This window comes from Nothobranchius furzeri, chromosome 7 (assembly GCF_043380555.1).
Source record: "Nothobranchius furzeri strain GRZ-AD chromosome 7, NfurGRZ-RIMD1, whole genome shotgun sequence".
In the NCBI taxonomy this organism is placed as follows: Eukaryota; Metazoa; Chordata; class Actinopteri; order Cyprinodontiformes; family Nothobranchiidae; genus Nothobranchius; species Nothobranchius furzeri.
In genome coordinates this window covers 71,581,041-71,605,500 of record NC_091747.1, presented here as the reverse complement: position 1 = coordinate 71,605,500, position 24,460 = coordinate 71,581,041, and the positions used below count along the sequence as shown (strand labels likewise).

The 24,460-nt window shown below is 43.5% G+C and overlaps 1 protein-coding gene across 3 annotated transcripts in view; it reads left to right on the top strand.

Annotated features, from left to right (window-relative positions):
* The window catches only part of ttbk1a (tau tubulin kinase 1a), a 112,497-nt gene that overhangs the window by 38,394 nt on the left and 49,643 nt on the right, over window positions 1–24,460 (top strand). For all 3 annotated transcript variants that reach the window (XM_070553698.1, XM_070553697.1, XM_070553696.1), the window contains 10 exons: window positions 206–279; window positions 5,429–5,569; window positions 5,808–5,912; window positions 12,989–13,054; window positions 14,415–14,507; window positions 17,570–17,695; window positions 17,769–17,923; window positions 18,077–18,290; window positions 20,648–20,820; window positions 21,115–21,455. In XM_070553698.1, the coding sequence (XP_070409799.1) occupies window positions 206–279; window positions 5,429–5,569; window positions 5,808–5,912; window positions 12,989–13,054; window positions 14,415–14,507; window positions 17,570–17,695; window positions 17,769–17,923; window positions 18,077–18,290; window positions 20,648–20,820; window positions 21,115–21,455 (1,488 nt within the window). The remainder of the gene's footprint in view (window positions 1–205; window positions 280–5,428; window positions 5,570–5,807; window positions 5,913–12,988; window positions 13,055–14,414; window positions 14,508–17,569; window positions 17,696–17,768; window positions 17,924–18,076; window positions 18,291–20,647; window positions 20,821–21,114; window positions 21,456–24,460) is intronic.

Below are 24,460 nucleotides of genomic sequence, written 5' to 3'. Positions count from 1 at the left end.
ACTCATGTCAGAGTTATTTATTCTAATCAGAGAGACTCATCCTTAACACACGTGACTAAATACAATAATTCTGCCTATTACAGCCTTTATAATGGAATAGTAGGAGTTTTAGAAGTGTATCTTGGGTAGGATCATTCAATGCTAACTATTTGTTTTTGTCTGCATTGATGTGTTTGATCATTTCCGCTCTTTTTTTCTTCTGTAGGTAAAAACCACGTCTGTAAGTTTATTGGATGTGGCAGAAATGACAAATTTAACTACGTAGTCATGCAGCTTCAGGTGAGTGTGGGCTCCAATGACAAGCCGGTTTATTGTGATCAAAAGGCAGATTATGTATTCAATACTTTTGTTTCTGAGTTTCACAAGTGGCAAAGACTTAATTATATTCATTTCCTCACTTCTGTGGAGTGGAGGTGAGAATTAGGTACCTGGATAATTTAGACTGATATGCAGGTGAAACTGGAAAAATGAGAAAATGGTGCAAAAGGACATTTATGTCAGTAATCCATCTTAGACTGAGAGACCATCTAAAGGTTTGGGAACCCTTTGCAGGTGTTCTGGGGTTCATTAGCTGATTAGAGTGTGACACTCTGGAGTTTAGGATATCGAACCTTTACACGATAATCTGATTGTTTGAGGTTTTAAATGTGGGGATTTCTTCAGCTGTGAGTCATAATCATCACTGTTGTAACAAATAAGGGCTGAAATGTCTGGTTTTGCATGAGTCTGTCACTTATATTATGTTTTTGTTTATAGGGCTGCATGGTGGCGCAGTGGTTAGCACTGCTGCCTCGCAGCACGAAGGTTGCAGGTTTGAAACTCGGCTGCGGCCTTTCTACGTGGAGTTGCGAGTTCTTCCCATGCATGCGTGGGTTTCCTCCGGTTTCCCCCACAGATCACAACATGCCCTATAGGTTATAAATTGTAAGTCGCTTTGGATAAAAGCGTCTGCCAAATAAATAAACATAAACATATTAGTTTCACCTTTTACGGTGAATCAGTGACAAATGAACTTCTGCTACAGATTCTTATTTTTCTGTTCCACCTGTAAACCAGAATGGTGTAAGACGGTTAAATTAAGGGTTTATATGTAAAAATACAGGTGAGTGAACTAAGCAGAGGTATCAGACATGTACATTTTAAATTGATTATCAAAATACTTCTGAAAACATTTCTCCTCAGCCAGTCATAGCAAGTTATAAAGAGCCTGTTGAGTCAGCTCTGAGTCACCGTTCTGATTGATATTACATCCACCCAAATCTGCCGTGTCCCACGTTAGCGGCGGACCTTTTAAAAAAATAAAAATAAACGGATCGGACCTAGCCTGGCAAGCTAGACTAAATAAATAAATGTATTATTTAGTCTGGCCACGCTCCACTGACGGCTCTCGGTTGCGGGGCGGGCTCTACCGTTGTCTTTCAAATGGTCTCCGCATTCCACTGGACAATGAATGTGACATACTCTTGTTTCACTCTAGCCCTTTCCAGACAGACATAATGGAACATTTAAGGACAATTCAATCCGGTTTTTAACCAGAACCGTGTTTTCAGACACACCACTTTTGTACCGGAACTTGTCCTTTCGGCTGCGTTCACACAGCAGGGAAAAGTTCCAGAAGTCTGACGGCGGCCGGGGTGGGGTGGGGGGGTGGGGGATCGGACTTATGTTAAGAAGACGAAGAAGAAGAAAATATCATTTCTATAGTGCCTCTCAAGATAAAAATCACGAGGCGCTTAAGCATAATTCTGCGCACACGAAGACGCATAAGAGACCTGGATGATGAAGCTCAATGGTTAAAGGAATCACTGAAGCGGTGTGAAGCGCTCCGTCGCGCGTCTAGACGGTACCGTAGGAGGCGAGCTGCCGTGGTTTGCCGCATGCTACAGCAGCGGGCTATCTGGGTGCGCACAGCGTCCCCCGGTCCCCTCCTCCCCCCCTCCCCCTTGTCCGGAACTCTACCTCACCAGTCTGAAGCAGCCACCCTGTCCGTAACAAATCCGGACCTGTTACTAGGGGCTTCGTTCGGATAAATTCCGGAACACGTTATCCGGATGTTTGTATTCAGACACAAAGGTCTTACGGACAGAGTCCGGAACATTTCCGTTTTTCATGGCCTGTCTGAAGGGGGCTTCTGTTGCATCATCCCACCCACCAGGCATATAGAGTGCCCTGATTGGCCCACAAAGCGGATAAAGCTCTGTGATTTGTTCACTAAGCAGATAGAGCACTATGATTGGCCCACCATTATGGACCAATCACAGCTCTTTATGTGTTTGAAACCCCTCTAGAGAGCTGTGATTGGCTAGCCAGAGTCCTGGTAGGAGCTGCAGAGGTTCCAATGGAGCATGCCTAGACCATTCTTTGCAAAGCAAGAATTTGGTCTAGTTCACTAGGCTAGATCGGACCAGCTCACCTCAGTAAGTGTTCGTACTGCTGCCATGGTAATGGAAGTACCAGTGTGACAATAATACTCGCTATATATTCAACATGTAACAGTATCAACATGTTTGTTTAGAAAAGCTAATTTCTATAAAAAGTAAGCAGGGTTTCCTCCAGAAAACTTGCTAAGCCCGGTGGTAGAGAAGCCCACAGGCAGCCCTCTGTGTTTTTATAGAAATAAAGTCTGGAAGTTTCAAATGATTGTTGTTGGTATGTGGCGGTAAAGGTGGTTAATTATACAGTGCTCAGCATAAATGAGTACACCCCACTACATTAGTCAGAAAACCTTTAGTTTGCTGTAAGAATCAACATTTCCTATGAAATACCAAACTACAACATACTTCCACAAATGTGGGCCATTTGATGTGCAAACAGCATTTGCTAATTTGTCCGCAATAAAGTGATTTTCCCACCAAATCCATTCAAGCTCATGTTGCAAAAATGAGTACATCCCGTAGCCTTAAAAGCCACTCTTAAGATGACAGATTTTGATTTATAGGGCGCTACTTAACAACGAAAAGCCCTTCCCATTTCATGCTGTCAGCAATGGCTGCACATGCAAGATAAATGTCACAAAACCAGAGAAAGGAAATAATTTCTTTACACAAAAAGGTAAGGCCTACAAGAAGATCAGGAAACTCTAGACTCTAGAGTGATAAGACAAAGATCACTGTTTTTGGAACTAATTGTTTCTCAACTGTACGGCATCGTAAAGGTGAGGATTTCAAAGAGAAATGCATGGTGTCTACAATGAAGCATGGTGGTGGCGGTGTCCTTATGTGGGCTGCATGAGTGCTGCTGGAGTTGGGGAGCTGCATTTCATTGATGGTATCATGAACTCAACAATGTACTGCTCTATACTGAAGGAGAAGATGCTGCCATCACTCCGTGCACGTGGTCGTCGTGCACTTTTCCAACACAACAGTGATCCAAAACACACATCTAAAGATACTGCTGCATTTCTGAAGGAGAACAGGGTGAAGGTGATTGAACGGCCAAGCAAGTCTCCTGATCTGACCCAATCCAACACCTGTGGGGAATTCTGAAGCAGCAAGTTGAGCGTCACTCTCCATCCAGCATCCAGGCTCTTAAACAGGTTATTGTTGAAGAATGGAGAAAGATAGATGTAGCAACATGTCGCCTACTTGTTCATTCCATGTCTAGAAGACTTGGTGCTGTCCTTGAAAATCACGGTGGTCATACAAACACTAGATGTAGTAGTTTTTGTTGTGGGGTGTGTTCGTTTTTGCTTCAACCAGTTTTAGTAAAACTGAAGATTTAGTGATCTAAGTTATATTATTAACCTTAATTTCATGTTATGGAGATGAACAAGTGTTCATTAAACCCAGCCTTGTGAAAGTTCTGGATATAATTTTGTACATTGAGCTTCTGATTACATTTGTACTTTTTAAAGAGGGTGTACTCATTTATGCTGAGCGCTGTATATACTTTTGTAGATTGACAAACATGACTTGTCTATCTTTTAGTAGAGTTACAGTACCTGTCAGATTACTAGGTAATAGTTACCTGGATAATTGAGACTGATTTACAGATATATGATATATTCTGACAATGACAATTGTCTGAATACCATCCATCCATTTTCATCCGCTTATCCGGAGTCGGGTTGCAGGGGCAGTAGCCTAAGGCGAGACGCCCAGACTTCCTTCTCCCCAGCCATTTGGGCCAGCTCCTCCGGAGGAATCCCAAGGCGTTCCCTGGCCAGGTGAGAGACATAGTCCCTCCAGCGTGTCCTGGGTCTACCTTTAGGTCTCCTCCCGGTTGGACGTGCCCGGAAAACCTCACCAGGGAGGCGTCCAGGAGGCATCCTGACCAGATGCCCGAACCACCTCAACTGGCTCCTCTCGATGTGGAGGAGCAGCGGGTCTACTCCGAGCCCCTCCCGAATGACCGAGCTTCTCACCCTATCTCTAAGCCACTCTTTGGAGAAAACTCATTTCGGCCGCTTGTATCCGCGATCTCATTCTTTCGGTCACTACCCAAAGCTCATGACCACAGGTGAGGATAGGAACGTAGATCGACCGGTAAATCGAGAGCTTCGCCTTCTGACTCAGCTCTCTCTTCACCACGACAGACCGGTACAACGCCCGCATCACTGCAGATGCAGCACCAATACGCCTATCGATCTCACGCTCCAGTTTTCCCTCACTCATGAACAAGACCCCGAGAAACTTAAACTCCTCCACTAGGGGCAGGACCTCATCCCTGACCCAGAGAAGGCATTCTACCCTTTTCCGAATCCCTTGTTTGAAAACTACATAAAAAACTCAGAGTGACTAATTATAATCAGAAATGATCATTAAAAGTGTTTTTTCAGTGAACCACACCTTTAACCCTCCCACTGTCTTAATGGGTGTGACCCCGCGAGGAACGTTGACCATTGAGCAGGGTTGATGGTTTATCCTTTGAGGTCCACGTGGCAGGGGTGAGGAGTGAGCACCATGGACCTCAAGGGATAAACCATCAACCCTGCTCAATGGTCAACGTTCCTCGCGGGGTCACACCCATTAGGACAGTGGGAGGGTTAAACTAAGATGGTCTCATGCTGATAAATGATGGTACTCCTGGTCAAATCATGAAAATAACTTTTTGCACCATCTAATGCAGAGTCACACAGTCTGTTACCAATGCAATCACATTACTTTTAGCTCCAAAGCTGGAAAACTGAGTTGCTTTCGTCTTTGCTTCGGTTCACTGGCTGTAGCGGCCATCTTGATTTGAGTGGACTATAATGAGTTTTGTATATATTTGCTTGTGTCTGACTGTGTTTGTTTCTTTGTTTGCAAATGCATTAAAGGTCTTTAGAACAATGTTTTCTTTAGGACTGGAAGCTGTTCTTTAAGCCTCTATATGAGCCTTGATTGAGGCTCAAAATAGCTGAGGAGCCCTGATATAAGGCCAGATGGTCGGCATTTAAAGAGTGGCACTTTAAATCTTCATTTTTCATTCAACTCTCGGTGCTGTCCAGGGTCGTAACTTGGCTGACCTGCGGAGGAGTCAGCCCAGAGGAACCTTCACCATGAGCACCACCTTGAGACTTGGCAAGCAGATCTTGGAGTCCATAGAAGCCATCCACTCAGTGGGTTTCCTGCACCGGGACATAAAACCGGTACGATGCAAAAATATTTCTCTCCAGCACGCTGAATAACCTCTGTGTATGAAATGTGCTATATAAATAAAGCTGCACACACACATAAGGGAGCAGAGACATATAAATATGAAGATGTGCGGTTTTGATTTCAACAAATATTTAATTTCCTGTCGCAGAGTTATAAAGCAATCTAGCAAAACCCTAAAGTGATTGTCTCTTTGTGCAAGGATCTGAATGCTTTGTTTGATTTCTGCAGTCAAACTTTGCAATGGGCCGACTTCCCTCCACCTACAGAAAGTGCTACATGCTGGACTTCGGTCTGGCCCGGCAGTACACCAACACCAACGGGGAGGTCCGACCGGTAAGAGCCTGGCTCTGTTGTGCGTCAGCTGTCCAGCTCCAAACTGCTTCTCATCAGTGTTAGCACTCTGGGGTGTGTTCCTCTGAGCCAGGCTGAACTCTGATGCGTCCTGAAACACAAACATCAGTCCAAAACCATATTTTGTAGGTTTTAGCTGAGATTCTTATAATAATAATAATAATAATAATAATAATCGAACTTACGTAGCGCTTGTTTAGGACACTCAAAGACGCTTGCAAGCACTCTCTCACATTCACACACTGCTAGTGATGGTGAGCTACTTTGTAGCCACAGCCACCCTGGGGCGGTCTGACAGACGCGAGGCTGCCATTTGGCGCCGTCGGCCCCTCTGACCACCACTAACACAGGCAAGCCGGGTGAAGTGTCTCGCCCAAGGACACAACAGCAGGATACCCCCGGTGTGAGCTGGAATCGAGCCCATGACCCTCCGATCACGAGGCAACCCGCTCTGCCTCCTAAGCTACTGCTACTGCTTCCCCACAATAATTATTGATGTTTGATTATTTTGTAGAAATATAAACCGTTACAGGTCACTAAAATGTATGAATTATTAGCCTGGCCCACCAGACTCCTCCTCTGTTTCATTCTGCACAGATAAAGGCTCTGAGAACTCTCCTATTCCGATAACCCCACCCCCTGAGAATTCTAACCGAGCCAATCAGCGCTGAGTAGCGTACGTCATACACCACAATGCCGAGCTTGTCATAAACATGGCGACTGAAGCGGAGTTCACTGCGGCTCTTTCCTCTGTTCTAAACGACCTGGACGCGTCTTTAAAACCGCAACAGAAGCGCTAAAAGCCTTTCTGCTAAAGAAAGATGTTTGCGCCGTCGCCAGACGCCATTTTTGACTACAGCTAAAAAACTACAGCGTCGCGCAGTACAGTCGGCATTTCCGTCTTTTTTCTGATTGGTTATTTTTGAGCTGGCTAGCCCCGTCCCTCATGTGCCTCTCTGCCTGTGAGTAACCAGACTCTCTCTCTCTGTGCAGAATTAAACAGGATGAGTCTGGCAGGCCAGGCTAATAAATGAGTGCTTGTTTACAAACGGGAAGGCAGTTTGCCAACATGGGAGCAGTTTTTAGATGATTAACACCTGATCATTTGTTCATTTGTATCAGAAAGCTTTTAGAAAAAGCATAAAACTGCTCACATTTCACCCTCAGATCAGAAGAACTCGATCCAGCCAATACCACCACCGCTGTCTCTGTGGCAGGGAGGGAGGTCCTGATTGTTGTGTTGCAGGCTTTAGAAGTATTCTGCTCAGAGGCACTAAAGTGCGGATGAGACTGGAGGAGGTGGAGCTGAAACTGCGCCCCGTTGCTGCAGCAGCAGAAGGGAGAGGTTGCTTCATCTACATTAAGATGAAGAAGAGGAGGGGGATCTACCTCATTAGTTGTCCTCATTTGTGCCGAACAGTTCAAAATTAACATTTTATTCCCAGACGCTTAAAAGCCAGGTGAGGCAGATCGACACCAAAAACAAATTTAGTGACAAATGAGAATAAATTGGCATCATCAGGTCTGTAAAGGAAAGAAATCAACACTTATCATCAGGAAGCTCCTCTCTGTGATCAGATCTGGAAACGTGAAGAAGATTGTTTCCAAAAATGAGAAAAAAAGGAAATAAAACATTTGGCTCTAAATAAAAACCAACACATTTAGAGTCACTAGTTTTAACTTAGCATGGATCATTTGTGTTTTCTTTACCCAGAAGAAGCGGACTGTGTCTGCGGAGTGGGCGTGTTTGCTGCACTGCAGCACGTCGTCCCATTAGACCTGCGGGTCCGGTGGATTCCTGTGTGACCTGATCAGTAACAGACGTAAACGCTCTTTTTCTCAATCTGATGCAACAGGAAGGGAAAACCTGAGGAGACCAACAGATTAGACGTGATGATCCAGATGTTGGTGCTGGACGGGAAGAGACGGATCCAGTCGGATCCGACCAGGCTCTGCTCTGAACCTGAGCTGTTTTGTAGATCTTTTAGTACGTGTGCTGCTTCCATTTTCAAAAGTTTCTCTTTGTCATTTTCCACAAACTCATCCTCCTCTCCCTCTTCTTCTCACCCCATCCTCCTCTGCAGCGTTGCTGCTTCTGTCGCAGCAGTGAGTTGAATATTTGATGCTTTAACTTGCGTCACCGAGCGAGAGTCCCAGCACGCTTTTGTGCCGCCCTTCACGTATTTCCCCGCTCTTCTTATTCTGCAGCGGCGTCAGCTTCAGTCCAATCATCTGCAGGGCTTCTCTCGCTCAGTTCGTGTCTTCCACCCTTTCCCCCTCCCTTCGTCTCATTCCTCCTCTTCCTGTCCGTTCTTTGTGCCGTCTCATCCCTCCATCATCTCACTGAAGGAGACAGAATCTCTGATCAAAGCAGCACTTTTCTCAGCTTCAGCAGGAATGTCTGCTGACACCCATCTTCTGACTGTTGCACCAACAGGGAGGCGTTCTCCTCCTCCATCATCTAAAGGGCAACAAATGCCTCAATCCAGTCTGAATCTGATTTAGTTCAGATAACATCTGGTCGTCACTATTAGACACGCTTGTGGCCCAATGCTGCTAAAGCCAAACAAACAAAACTTATAAAAATATAAATAAATGAATAAACATGTTCTGTTCTGAAACTGCCAGCAGCCCTGCATCGTTGGCTCCACCCACATCTGCCCCTCTCAAATATCCTCATTAATAGAAAATATGAATTTTATTTTGGTTTATTTTTTTATTTGTTACTATCTACCCTCAGAAAATTAAGCAGCATTAATAATAATAATAATAAATATAATAAATAATAATAATAATAATAATAATAATAAACATTATTATTATTAATAAATAATAATAATAATAAATATGAATAATAATAAAAATAATAATAATAAACATTATTATTATTAATAATAAATAATAATAATTAATAATAATGATAAATATTATGATGATTAATACTAATACATATTAATAATAATAATAATAATAATAATAATAATAGTAATAATAATAAATATTATTATTAATAATACATTACAGGATTATTTATGTACATAAAAAGCTGTTTTGGACCTGAAACTGACCCCGCCCAGTGCTGACTTCATGAGTGAGTATAAAGTTAAGGGTTGTCTACAGCAGCTGTGTCATATGTGTACTATTGATGGTTAAGTTCAGTTAGAATGGATCACCAACCATCGTTAATGTTACTTTTGTAATCTGTTGGTTTTCTGTGACATTTCTGTTGCTTTTACTTTCCTTTCATTTTGGTCATTTTATGTTTCAGTCTTGTTTTTGTTTTTCTTACAGTTCCTTTGGACTTATGATTTTGACGTGCATGCCTCCTGTTTCGTCCATGAATCCTGTGGGATGTGAGTGGTTTGTTTAGCTACAGATGGGTCCCGGTCCCGGTCACATCACCAGCTGACCTCTAACACTAAACCCACACTCCAAAGAAACTAACTAGAACAAGAACAACCAGACAAGCAAAATGCTGAGTTAGAAATACTCTTAAATCTTACAGTGAACCAAACCGTGGTCGTTGAACATCAACATTAAACGGCAGTTTTGTTGGGTATGGAACCAGCAGAGTGCTTTACACAAACTTCCCAGCAAGAGATTTTCAGTAGAAAATTCCCTCTGGAGAACGGAGATGGGCTGCTCTATCTGGAGTCCACTGAAGGTGGAGATGAGCACCAACTCTTGCACCCTCAGCAAGTGATGCTCTGGAGGATTTACTGCCCCAGAGCATTTATTTAGATTCCATCTTTTACTATTTATTTGACTTGTATTTAACCATTTGAGTAGTTTGAGAACCCATTCTCATTTACAACTATGATCTGGCCAAGACGCAGCAGCAAGAGCATAAATTATGAAAACAAACATGTTAGAACAGGATAAAAACGCTCCTAAAACACTAAAACTCATAATCTGAGTACAGTGATCCCTCGCTACTTCGCGGTTCGTTTATCGCGGATTCACGACTTCGCGGATTTTTTCTTTGGAGCCTTATTCAAGGGAAATTCGCAGATTTGCGGTATTTTTCACCGATTCGCGGTATTTTTCTATGCGAAATATCATGAAATTCCTTTTTTTTTTTCATCAATTTCATCATAAAATGCACTTTTTGGAATAAAACTATAAAAAAACCAAGTAAAAATTCTTTTTTTCTTGAGTTTTACCCACAAAAAGAGAATGTGCTGTACTGTAAATATGGTGTCCCTTCTTCGCGGATTTTCACCTATCGCGACCAGGTCTGGAACGCATCTGCCGCGATAAACGAGGGATCACTGTAATCGATCGGAAGGCAGTCAGAAGCTGGCACACTGTATTGAGTTGTTGAGGGTGGATAATGTGATAGGAGGTGGTTTTAATGGATTTTGTCATTTGGAGCAGCAAACTCAAATGAGAAACATCCAAAATAGGTGTAGCCTTTGGGAAAAGTTACTGGAGCTTAAATTATGAGATTGTTGAAAAGTGAGGGAACGTGTGACGAACCTTTGCTAAGAACTGTTTTATACATGAACTGATTGGAGTGATGGTCAATTGAGCACAAAGTACAGATGACAGTGATAGATGTTGATACTTTGCAGAATGAATAAATGTTGATCTGCTGTGGTCCTGAAACTAATCCTTAACTGGATGTTTGTAATGTTTGTATTAATGTGCATATCCACGGTAAGTGAGCTGTCTACCTACTGTAGATACCCAAATACTTGTAGGAGCTGACAAGTTGTAAGGTTGTACCATCCAGAAAGAAGATAAAATCATACCATCGTCCCACTAACCCCCGCTGGCCACTGGGAGGATAGGTGGATTGAAGGAATGATTGAAAATCAAGGGTTTGGTTTCGCTTGTGTTTACTGGAAACCCTCTGTTCTCACCATACGAGCTAAAGCCTGATTTAATAAGTATAGATTAGGCTTTAAGTCTTCTGAACCATGCCAGGGATGCATTGATGAATGTTGTGTTTTCTCACACGTATGGCAATAAACTTTTCTGATTCTGATTGGTAGGTCCTACACGAGGCCGCTTGTTATGGTCTACAGAATCAAAGGCTGTAGCCAAGTCAACAAACACAGCCACACAATATTCCTTATTGCTGAGGGTATCTGTTACGGCCGCCGCCGTTTTGGAGCCCCAGTGGTGTGCAGCGCTCCCTGTTTTCTGTTCAGCAGTGCAGCACCTTGGACAGCTGCCCTTGGGAAACAACTTTCATTCAGAACCATGGACAGCGCCAGGGCAGCAGTCAGTCACAGCCAGCAGGCCGTGGCCCTTCAAAAGCAGCCAGCTGGAGCTCATCGGGGAGAGAAGTTGTTTGCGGGTTGCAGCAGCAACTGGTGTTCTCTTCCCTTGTGGTTTTTTGGCTCCGTCTAAACCTTTTGCAGTTTTGCTTCTAGAGAGAGTAGGTAGGATTTTGGTGTTCGGGACAAGTTGAGTTAGTTGGTCATTTTGGTTTGGTTAGTCTTTTAGACAAACCTTGGTTAATTACTCAGTGGGGGTTTTGCCCTTTCTTGATTTCCAGTCCCCTTTTAACAAGGGAGAGTAATTTTAGGATTTATGGTGTTTGGAAAACTTCAGTTAACTTGGTTTGGTTTTTACCTTGGTTAATTTCTAGGTGAGGGTTTTGCCCCTCCCTTTGGATTTTCCAGCCCCTTTTAATAAACCTTTGAAGACAAGGACACTTTGAGTTGGTTTTGCTTTGTCAAGCCGTTTTCCCCCCTTTAGGGTGACCTTACGTTTGACTTGTCCATTTTATGCCCCCCCCCCCCCCCCCCCCCCCTCATCTTCCTAGCTGAGCCCATTGTAGGGGTGTAACAGTATCACTCAACACTTTAGTGTTGTAGAGGTACACCCATGACCAGTTCTGGTTGGCTGAATTAATGCAGCAATACGGCATGGCATGGAGTCAATCAGTCTGTGGCGCTGCTCTGGCGCTTGGGGCAGGACCTCATCTCTGGCCTGGAGAAGGCATTCCACCCCTTTCTGACTGATCAGTGATGTCATTTCACATTTTGCATAAAGACTCAACAGCTGAGAAGACAGAGGCAGCATGTTTTGCCCTCCCAGAAAAGTCCTGGAATGTACTGAAATCAGGCCTTCAGTGATGATTAGGTTTAGTATTAGACTACTGGATGGCCCCCACACATTTTATAACACCACTACGTAATCTTCGTGAAACGCGCTACAGACGACCACTTATTAACAAGAGAAGACTTCCAGGTGCTGCCTCAGCTTTGCACTTAACGCTGTAGCTTCGTAAAAGAGGCTGGAGTTATGGGCCAGTTTTATTGACCTTCCGAGATTTATTGGCTTATTAGGAGGAACAACCACCAGCTTCCTCTGTTCCTCTGACCCGGGATGTAAACGTGTACGGTGCTGTTGCGCATTGGTAGTGTTGCTGTTGTATTTTACTTTAGTTTGACATAACTTTTGCTTTGAAGTGATAAGTGTCTGTAGTGAAACTTTTCAGTTTAAATGATTTATTTCTCATTTTTGAAAGTCCCTTTAGATAGTAAATAATAACCATCGTCCCTGGTTGGAGAGTGATAATGTCCTTTTTGAATGAGGAGCTAATGGTTACACCAGCGTGTTTTCCAATTCGCTTCAATCTGCTGTGAAAGTTCAGTTTAAGCATCAACAAACTTTTATCCTGGCGATGCTTGGACAGGCCATTAGCCTATGCTAATATGCTAATTATTTATAATGGACAGAAAAATACTTCAAAACGAATTTGGAGCGATTCAAGTCTAAACACATATAATGATGTTTGGAATGTTAGCGTTTTTATTTGAAACTAGTTATTGAGTCATTTAGTTTGTGATTGGTTGTAGTTCACTTTTCTTCTGCAAAGAACAGGAAATAAGCTACGTGGCAGATGTACTTTAACAGCAGTAGAGAAATCCTGTCTGCTGTCAGGTGAACTCTGGTTTTGTATCCATACAAGACCAGCAGCAAACTCTAGTTTGACTTGTTTCATTGCTTTAGCTCTTATGTCGTAAAGGAGCCAGAGAATGAGTGGTGGTTCTGGTCCTGAGGCTGAGCTGAAGTCTAACTGGACTTTGTTCTGTGTTCAGCCGAGGACCGTTGCAGGTTTCAGAGGGACGGTCCGCTATGCTTCAGTTAACGCCCACAAAAACAAGGTCAGTGTCTTTTTTTACCTTCTTACACACACACACACACACACACACACACACGCACACACACACACACTTGTCTAGCATTCATTGTGAGGACCGTAGTTGATTTCCATTCATATTTGTGACTGGATTGTATGTAACCATAATCCTAACTCTAACCAGTCTGTTCCTAACACTAACCTTAACTAGAACGTAATTTACACCATACCTCTAGAATAAGTAGAGCTCTGTAACATTGTCCCAAAGTGAGGACCAGCAAAAGTCCCTTCTTTGGTACTAATGTCCCTACTTTGGTACTAATGTCCCTACTTTGGTAATAATGTCCCTACTTTGGTAATAATGTCCCTACTTTGGTACTAATCTCCCTACTTTGGTACTAATGTCCCTACTTTGGTAATAATGTCCCTACTTTGGTACTAATGTTCCTACTTTGGTAATAATGTCCCTACTTTGGTACTAATGTCCCTACTTTGGTAATAATGTCCCTACTTTGGTACTAATGTCCCTACTTTGGTAATAATGTCCCTACTTTGGTAATAATGTCCCTACTTTGGTAATAATGTCCCTACTTTGGTACTAATGTCCCTACTTTGGTAATAATGTCCCTACTTTGGTAATAATGTCCCTACTTTGGTACTAATGTTCCTACTTTGGTAATAATGTCCCTACTTTGGTACTAATGTCCCTACTTTGGTAATAATGTCCCTACTTTGGTACTAATGTCCCTACTTTGGTAATAATGTCCCTACTTTGGTAATAATGTCCCTACTTTGGTACTAATGTTCCTACTTTGGTAATAATGTCCCTACTTTGGTACTAATGTCCCTACTTTGGTAGTAATGTCCCTACTTTGGTACTAATGTCCCTACTTTGGTACTAATGTCCCTACTTTGGTAGTAATGTCCCTACTTTGGTACTAATGTCCCTACTTTGGTAATAATGTCCCTACTTTGGTAGTAATGTCCCTACTTTGGTACTAATGTCCCTACTTTGGTACTAATGTCCCTACTTTGGTACTAATGTCCCTACTTTGGTACTAATGTCCCTACTTTGGTAGTAATGTCCCTACTTTGGTACTAATGTCCCTACTTTGGTAGTAATGTCCCTACTTTGGTACTAATGTCCCTACTTTGGTAGTAATGTCCCTACTTTGGTACTAATGTCCCTACTTTGGTAGTAATGTCCCTACTTTGGTAGTAATGTCCCTACTTTGGTAGTAATGTCCCTACTTTGCAGGTAAAACTAGATTATGCTGATATTCAGGAAATTCTCCTAAAATATGAACTTCCTCTAAAGAGATGCTGCGTATCTTTGTGCATTGATCTATTTATTTTATTTGATAATTTATTTTTTTCTTCTGCAGGAAATGGGTCGCCATGACGACCTCTGGTCATTGTTTTACATGCTGGTGGAGTTTGCTGCTGGACAGCTGCCGTGGAGGAAAATCAAAGATAAGGTCAGAGGGTCTCAAAGGAACATGAACAAATCCACCATTTGGTTATTTTTAAAACAATATTAATGTAATAATGGGCAGTTAGTTACACAGAAATATGTTTACATGAAATTAATACACTCACTGGTCACTTTATTGGGTACACCTGGCAAGTACCGGGTTGGACCCCTTTTGCCTTCAGAACAACCTTAATCCTTTGTGGCATAGATCCAACAAGGTACTTAAAACATTCCTCAAAGATTTTGGTCCATAATGACATGATAGCATCAGCAGTTGCTGATGATTTGTCGGCTGCACATCCATGATCTCCCGTTCCACCACATCCCAAAGATGCTCTATTGGACGGAGGTCTGTTGACTGTGGAGGCCATCTGAGTAGTGAACTCGTTATCATGTTCAAGAAACCAGTCTGAGACGATTCCAGCTTTATGACATGGTGCGTTATCCTGCTGGAAGTATCCATAAGCAGATGGACACTGTGGTCATACAGGGATGGACATGGTGAGCAGCACTACTCAGGTAGGCTGTGGCGTTGCAACGATGATCAATTAGTACTAAGGGGCCCAAAGTGTGCCGAATATGTCTCCCACACCATTACACTACCACCACCACCAGCCTGAACCGTTGATACAAGCCAGGATGGATCCATGCGTTCATGTTGTTGATGCCAAATTCTGACTCTACCATCTGAATGTTGCAGCAGAAATCAAGACTCATCAGACCAGGCAGCATTTTTCCAATCTTCTATGGTCCCGTTTTGGTGAGCCTGTGTGAATTGTGGCCTCAGTTTCCTGTTCTTAGCTGACAGGAGTGGTACCCGGTGTGGTCTTCTGCTGCTGTAGCCCGTCTGCCTCAAGTTTCAACGTGGTGTGCGTTCAGAGATGCTCTTCTGCACACCATAACGAGTGGTTATTTGAGTTACTGTTGTCTTTATCAGCTCAAACCAGTCTGGCCGTTCTCCTCAAACCTCTGGCACCAACAAGGCATTGTCGCCCAGAACTGCCGCTCACTGGATGTTTCCCTTTTTTCAGACCATTCTCTGTAAACCCTAGAGATGGTTGTGTGACAATCCCAGAAGATCAACAGTTTCTGAAATACTCAGGCCAGCTAGTCCGGCTAGGTACCAACAGCTACGCCACGTTCAAAGTCACTTAAATCACCTTTCTTCCCCATTCTGAAGCTCGGTTTGAACTGCAGTGGATCGTCCTGGCCACCATGTGATTGGCTGGTTGTTAATTTGCGTTAACGAGCAGTTGGACAGGTGTTACCAATAAAGTGGCCAGTGAGTATATATAGAAGTACATAATACATGAATGAGCCACAGGGCAGGGCTAAATTCTTATCACTTGGCCAGTCTGCTGGCTTTGTTGGCTGTGGCTAAAGGTGATGGAGAGGGTTAATAGTCTCAAAGCCTGATGGATGAAGCTGTGGGCGAGTCTGGCAGCGCGGGAGCGGAGGCTCCTGTACCTCCTTCAGCGGGCTGGAGGCAGAGGTTGTGTGTGGGGTGGCTAGCATCACTCAAGATTGTGATGGTTTTCCAGGTGAGGCGGGTGATGAATATGTATTTCAAGAAGGGAAGTGGTACACCAATGGTCATCCCAGCTGTGTTCACAATGTGCAGCAGAGCTTTCCTGTTGTAGTCAGCGCAGCTCCCACCCCACACAGTGATGCAGCTGGGACGCATGCTCTCGATAGTTCCTCTGTAGAAGGTGGTCGTGATGGTTGGAGCAGCCCTGGCCTGTTGGGAGTTTGTGCAGACAGTAGAGACGCTGCTGGGCTTTCTTTGCCTGTGATGCAGTGTTGGTGGTCCGGGAGAGGTCCTCACTGATGTGCATCCCCAAGAATTTGGTGCTGCTCTCCCTCTCCACAGCAGCACCATTGATGGTCAGTAGTGGGGGTTTGGTGTGGCCTCTCTGGAAGTTGACAACGATCTCCTTAATCTTGCTGACATTCAGCAGGAGGTTGTTGTTGTTGTTTATTGTTTGTTTGTAAATGAGATATGTATTTTATAGAATGAAGCTTAGACCTTCTGGACAATTACATGATGCATGAAGGTGTGAATTTTTTATCATTCTCCATCACTGTAATTGAGTCCCCCAGACTTAACTCCCAAGTAGATCTGCATAACAAAGTACACCCGAGAGACAGACAGGCAGGAAGACGAGAGAGAGAGAGAGAGAGAGAGAGAGACAGACGGAGAGAGAGACACACACAGAGAGAGAGAGAGAGAGACAGAGACAGAGAGAGAGAGAGAGAGAGACAGGCAGACAGACACACGGACGGACAGACGCATGTTTTTGTCTGATTCCTGTGATTCAATGAGGTGAAACGTTTTTTCAGAAGGCAGGGTCAGCTGGTGTTTAACTTTTATCTGCCTCTGAGACAGAAACAGAAAAATGATCATAGGACACCGTGAGACTGTCCTCATGAGTAATACCAGGAGCTTTATCTCAGGCACTCAAGGCCAAAACTAATCAAAATACCAAAAGCAGTTCATAAGTCACTTGAGATGCGTGGAGGTAACTGACATTTTACCTCCAGCTCAGCATTAATCAGTCTTCTAAGATTTCAAGCGGCTCATTTTATCATAAAAACAAAGATGTGTCGCCGGGTAAACATCCAGTTTGACCTAAAACGGGCTCTGCAGGATTATGTTAGCTTTAATCTCTCGTGGAGTATCGTTGTTAATTCGTATCAAACCATTTCAGCATCAGGATTAGTACCTTCATCACAAACCTGCCACATCCAGTCTTTTACGTAACTTAACAGCATATCGCCAGTAAAGCCCAAAGGAGCTGGTTTAGCTCCAGCAGTCATCAAGCTAGACACTCTGGACATGTCTCTAGACCATCAAAGGGACACACAGAGACAAATAAGAAGTCACACACTCACTCACACTGAGGGACAAGAGTCTCTATGGATGTTAGTAACTAATCTGCAATAGAAACAGGCTGAAAAAAAAAATAAATAAGGATTAGTAATTTCTCTTTTCCCGTTAGTAAAGTACACTTGATTTAGCTAATTTACTGAATCTTCCGCAGCTGAAATGTTTTTTTCTTTGGTCAGGAGCAAGTTGGTCAGATTAAAGAGCGCTTCGACCATCGGATGCTGCTCAAGCACATGCCTTCAGAATTTAGTGTCTTCCTGGACCATGTGCTGGCCCTGGATTACTACACCAAGCCAGATTACCAGGTATCGACCGCAGGATTAATTCTGTCTGTTTCTGCAGCAGGAGTTTACCTTGTTTCCTTCTTATTTTGTCCAGCTGCTGATGTCGGTGTTTGAGAACAGCATGAAGGAGCGAATCATCACTGAGAACGAACCCTTTGATTGGGAGAAAGGAGGAAGTGATGTCACGCTGTCGACCAGTGCCTCCACTCAGCCACAGCTCAACACCCGACCCACTGCAGCCATGGTGGGGTAAGGACCAAACCACTGCCCCTTAGCATTTCCTCAATCAGAATGGAGCTGGACCCAGTATTACATTATATTTTATGTTCTTCTGAACAGTTTGGGATCTACCACCAGTACTTTATATGTTCTAGTGAAGCGTGTGTTGATTTGTGTCTACAGTGCCATTGTGACACCGGTCCCAGGAGATCCTCAGAGGGAAAACACAGATGACGTTTTGCAGGATGAACATCTTAGCGATCAGGAGAATGCCCCCCCTCCACCGCTGAGCCGACCTCCCGGGGACACCGCCGTCCAGCAGCATGCTGGAGAGCCAGGAGAGGCCTGGGAAGACACCGACTTCAACCGCAACAGACTCAGGATCAGCCTGAACAAGGTCTGGGCTGGATGGTGGGCTGGTGTAGGGAGATAACTCATGCATGAGTCGTGACACCACGGGCTTTACCTCAGCTCATGGTTATCAAACATCACATGAGTGCTTGGTGCTGCGATGAAGATTCAAGATTGTTTTATTGTTGTTTGGGTGTTCAATGACGTTTTCATAGCACTTCTTAAACGACAGCTCGCTTAAGGAGGAAGTAATCCATATAATTGAAAGAAATGTGGTCGTCTCTGAAGCCGGAAACATCGCCATGGTAGGTTGCCATGGTGATGTGCTGTCCAGTCCAGCTGGTCCAGTAGAGCTGTAGTGTTAGCACGTTCCGGGGACTCCACTGCCTTGCAGCCCCGACACCACAGATCTCGGATGTCTTCATCTGGGGTGTTAGCTTCGTAAGTAACGTTGCTTACGTGGTCGTCTGTGAAACAGGAAACAGGTTCACAGCGCGGAGGTCAGCTGGTCGTTTCACCGCATTCAAACGAGCATAACGGTCGTTAGCGCCAGAGCCTCATTTGGGCCTGTCCTATTTTAAAAGGACACGCACCGGTAAATGTCTGCTAGGATCTGGCAACCATCATTTGGAATTGTAGGATGTCCAAGGAAGACCTTGCCTTTATCACCTCTGATTGGCTAGAAGGGCTCTAGCAATCCAGGGCTCTGGCAGCAGCAGCTCAACAGGTTGAGCGGGTTGTCCAGTAATCGGAAGGTTGCAGGTTCGATCCCGGCTCCGGACAGAGAATTCTGCTGTTGTGTCCTTGGGCAAGACACTTAACCCACCTTGCCTGCTGGTGGTGGTCGGAGGGACCGGTGGCGCCAGTGCTCGGCAGCCTCGCCTCTGTCAGTGCGCCCCAGGGCATCTGTGGCTACATTGTATCTCATCACCATCAGTGTGTGAATGTGTGTGTGAATGGGTGAATGATACATTGTAGTGTAAAGCACTTTGGAGTCCTTACTCTGAGAGGTGCTATACAAATGCGGGTCATTTATCATTTACTACGATTGGCTACTTCATTTAGTAGCAATGATACTATTGCTATAATTAGCTCTATAATAACCCTTCTGTCCAGTTTTGCTGAATATTTTTTGCTGAAAAACGTAAAATGGGAACTTATAATACATTTTGTTACATGTATCACACTGTTGGACTTACTTTTTCTTATTAAACATTGTATACATAGTATACGTAGTAAACGTGTGTGCCTCACCTGGGTATGAAATATAGTAAAACTGCCCTATTTTGCCCAGTTTTGTGCAGCAGGTCAGTTTCTCTTCTAGAATAATGGAAACTCATGAAAAATAGGTCTAAATCCTAATCAGCTTTGAACATTTAGACAGATGATGAGAGATGTGTTCTTGTAAACAGCCTTAACCTATTAAAGTGAAGACATCAGATATATATATATATATATATATATATATATATATATATATATATATATATATATATATATATATGTAACATAACCCCAAAAGAGCTAACAGATACAGTCTAACAGTGTGATAAAACTCAACAAGATTTATTACAAGTTCACATTTGATGTTTTTCAGGTTATTTTATTAAAGAAACTGAAACTGGTTTGTTGGTTAGGGTTAGGTGACAGAAAGGTCATCATAGCGATGAGTTCACATTTTCTTTTTTAAAAAATCCTCCAGATCTGACTGTAAATATAAAAACCTGCGGCGCGGGAGACAGTTTCCTCTTACATGAAATAACCGATCAGAGGAGAGCCCTTCCAGCCAATCAGAGGTTAGAAAGGTGGAATCTTCCTTGGACATCCTACGATTCTAAATGCTGCAATCGGCAGCTCAATTGTTAAGCTAACCTTTTAGCCAACAAGCCTTTAGCGCAAAAGTTCCAAGTACAAAACAAGAAAATCAAAGGCAGAAGTGGCCGTATTCAATTTAGAACTTGCTTGGATTACCTTTTTAAAACACTGCAGCCGTATTCTGAGCGGTTCCGGTTCGGTTCCGTGCACCGTCTGCATCCAATGTCACGCCCCTTTGTATAATCCGCACTTGTGCACGGGCACGCAAACTAGTAAGATATAAAATAACAAGAACTAAAACACATCTCTCACTTGTGAACAAGACCCCAAGATACTTAAACTCCTCCACTTGGGCCAGGACCTCATCCCTGACCCGGACAAGGCATTCTACCCTTACAGGAAACCCTGTAAAAATAAATTAAATGAACATGTGGTTCTTATTTTACTCTTTTTAGCTTCTCAAAGTTCAACTTTGCTCTCATTACTTCACTGAACAGATTGTTTTTCATAAACACCCTTGTTGCATGACTGGCCCTCCATTGGTTTATGTCTGTGTGTAAGCTGTTTGACTTTCTTGTTGTCTCTTAGGGCGCTCAGGAAGAGGAGGCAGGCCGGGGGACATGTCCGGTGTCGCCGGTTCGAGGTGGAGCACCAGAGTCACCGACGGGTCAGGGTCGGCCTTTGCGGTACCGTCGAGTCAACAGTCCAGAATCGGACCGCCTGTCTGCTGCTGAGGGTCATGCCGATGGCTACGGACAGAGGTGACTGTAGACCACGGGTAACGCCGGGGCTGGTTTCAGCACAAACAGGCATCAGGACTCATCCTCACCTGATCTGACCATCTAAAACCTAAACACGTGATTTGGATTTGACACCTCCCTTTAGTTAAATGAATACATCAATATTTGGCTTTGTGCACACACTCATAAAACATCACTAAAACGTCTCTTAGTTGACTTTATTAACTCATCTCAGTGATCAAATTGAGACTCAGCAGAATGTTTTAGCCAAGTTGCAAACATGTGACCATGCTTCTTGTATCTCATGTCCTTCAGGTCTAGGATGGACATACTGGGCTCCCCATCTCGTCACGTCTACTCTTCTCAGCCAGCTCAGATGCTGTCTGTTGATCCTGGTTGCCGTGGAGATCGTCAAGCCAGTGGGCGCCAAGAGGTGTCAGTGGCCTCAGTCGACCAGGAAGCTCATAGTAATGCTTTCATCCGGTCTGTCCCTTTGGCTGAGGAGGAAGACTTTGATAGCAAAGAGTGGGTGATCATCGACAAAGAGGCAGAGCTTCGAGACTTTCATCCGACAACGTCAGGGACCACTGACGAGGAGCCGGAGGAGCTCCGACCCCTGGAGGAGCAGGAGGAGAGGAAGAGGATCAGGGCTGGAGGTATTATTGGCAAAGCTGAACCAATCTGTCATGGCTTTAAATTAAATCCACTAAAGCGTGTCTTTAAACCTGGTTCTTGAATGTAGATCTGTTATTTCAATACTTTCTCCTGATCGAGTTGCACGAACAAACGGCTGAGGCTGTGTGTATGCCCGGGTTCAACTATGAGGCAGTGTGAGCAGCGTCAGTGTTGCACACCAAGGAGGACACGCCTCAGTGTGGTGAAGTAGAGGACCTTTTCTATGCTGGTGAAGGTTCTCAAGTCATCCAGGTCATGGTAATCTGAAGGGCTTCCCATCTATGGCGCTTTGCCGATTGTGACTGGAATATGGGAGAGTCAAGCTTATGAACTGTAGGTGCCAATTGTTGCTTAATGAGCTGAAACTACCTATGAATACCCCTCCTCCCTACCTCCTAGTGAGTCACTGATGTCGTTAGGCCCTGTTGTGGTGGAATGGTTGTTTTGATTAGATGCAGAAGAGTGTGACTGAAACTGTTTTGGAATCAGGTTTAGTGCTGCGTTGTAGATGCTGGAAAGGTGAAACTTGAGGCCTCCTCCTCTGATGTAAGCTTTTCCCGTTTGACTCTTTCAAAGTTTGAGAGAAGAGTAAAGGAAGCTATCTTCTTGCCTGTCTTTCTCTAGATCCCATGATTACCTTTTCTTATTCATTTTGTCAATTTTTGATCAGAAAAATAAAAAAAATCCTTATTTTTATTAAATTTTTTAAAAGAATTTTATAAATTTAAATTTTTGTTCTTGTGAAGCGTCTCGTGATTTTTATCTGAAGAGGCGCCATATAAAACATTGTTTCTTCTTCTACAGCCCTCATGCACGAGTTTGACACTACTAAACTGAACACAGAAGACCGCAATGAAAAATGTTCCACTTCTGCATTTTTTTATGTGGGACAATAAGGGCTTTAGTTTCATGTAAATTAATAATATTAATATACTAATTGTAGTAATATTAATGCAACAATAATGCAATGTAATAATGCTATGCCTTTTCCTCAAGCAACTCCATTTAGAATTTTCTTGTTTTACTATTTTTTTTCTTGTTAACTTCATTTAATGCTTCAATGTGATGTAGGGACTTAATAAATGCTCTACCAATTGGTTGAGCAGGCAGGAAAAGGGTTAAAACTTTTGCAGCCTGGAAGGCAGAGGGTTGCAGAGTCGCTCAACTGTTGGTTTCTGGCTAAAAGTGGCCACCACCAGCCGCCGTTAGCTTTGGTGAGCTCGTAGGTACATCAGCTCAGAGTTTAATGGGTGTCGATCAACAGCTCCCACTCTCACATCCCTGCTCTCAGCTTCACTTTGTATTTCCCGGAAGTGATGAGACACATGAGATGACAACTGCTTCAGTTCAACTCTTCGGAAGCTTACATGTGATGTCACGAAGGGTCAGTTCATGAAATATACAGTCAGTGGTAATGATGAAGACAACAGGGTATTGTCTGGGTCCGGGTCTTGGGACTGGGATTTTAAACCAATGAGTCGGGCTGGTTGCAGATTTGATTGTGAGAAGCGTGGGTGCCAGGTCGGGTTTTGTGCACACACCTCCAGCTAAGATTCTTCAGCTTCAGAAATCATTTCGTTATTTGCTGTTTGAGATATTTTAATCTGAAAAAGGAACTCTGGATCAGCCAGAGCTACTCAGGATTAAAGCCCTTGCACATTTGTCCTCACTCTTCCTCTGATATGGTTTGTGTCCTGGGTTTTTTCCAGCAGCTGCCGTGATGGCCAGATGCTCTTTTAGAATAAAGTTCACGTATTATTGTATCTTGATTTAATAATATTTAAAATGGCTTTGTTTTCCATCTGAACTGTTTTGATTGTAGTTTTAGTCGTGTTTGGAGAATGTGAACAATTGTTGATATTTGGGACATGAATTTTGCTGCCAATCTTCAAAAGCTCTCAGTTGGGGGATGTTAGGGCCCAAAGGGTTGGGAGACAGGGTGGAAAGGTCTGGCGGGCTGGATGTGTGTGCAGCCTCGTTAACAATTAGGGATCTGGGGGTTGTTTTGACTCAAGTGCCATGTTTTCAGATCAGGTCAGCGCGGTGGTGAAATCTAGTTTCTTCCAGCTGAGGTTACTCACTAGGCCTATGCTCCTCGTGACCTTTTTGAGACCTTAATTCATGCCATGATCTTCTCTCGGCTAGACTATTGTGATGCAGTATACATCCGCTTACTACAGGCAACTTTAGGTCACTTACAGAATGTCCAGAATGTAGCAGCTCGCCTTCGGACAGGGACAAGAAAATATGACCATATCACCCCCGTACTGACTGACCTCCACTGGCTTCCTGTATGTATATATATATATATATATATATATATATATATATATATATATATATATATATATATATATATACAATTGTGGTCAGAAGTTTACATACACTTGTAAAAAATATAATATAATGGCTCTACTGAGTGTCCCGTTATTTCTAAAACTCTGATTTTTCTCTGATAGAGTGATTGGAACAGATACTTCTTTGTCACAAAAAACATTCATGAAGTTCGGTTCTTTAATGTCTTTATTATGGGTTAACAGAGAAAAGTGATCACATTTGACGGGTCACAAATATACATACAGCAACATGATCTAGCAATTTTGGTGACTTAGAAACGTGTCAGTGAATTGAGCTTCATAGCATGGCCTCTTAACTTCTTGTGAGTGATTATGAGTGACTACAGCTGGTGACTTCTCTTAGGCCAGGTAAATAGGGCTCATTGGATACAAACGCCCACAAACGCTACAATGGGAAAGTCAAAGGAGCTCAGCATGGATCTGAAAAAGCGAATTATTGACTTGAACAAGTCAGGAAAGTCACTTGGGGCCATTTCAAAGCAGCTGCAGGTCCCAAGAGCAACAGTGCAAACGATTGTAAGTATAAGGTGCATGGCACTGTTTCATCACTGCCAAGATCAGGAAGAAAACGCAAGCTATCACCTGCTGCTGAGAGAAAATTGGTCAGGAGGGTAAAGAGTGAACCAAGA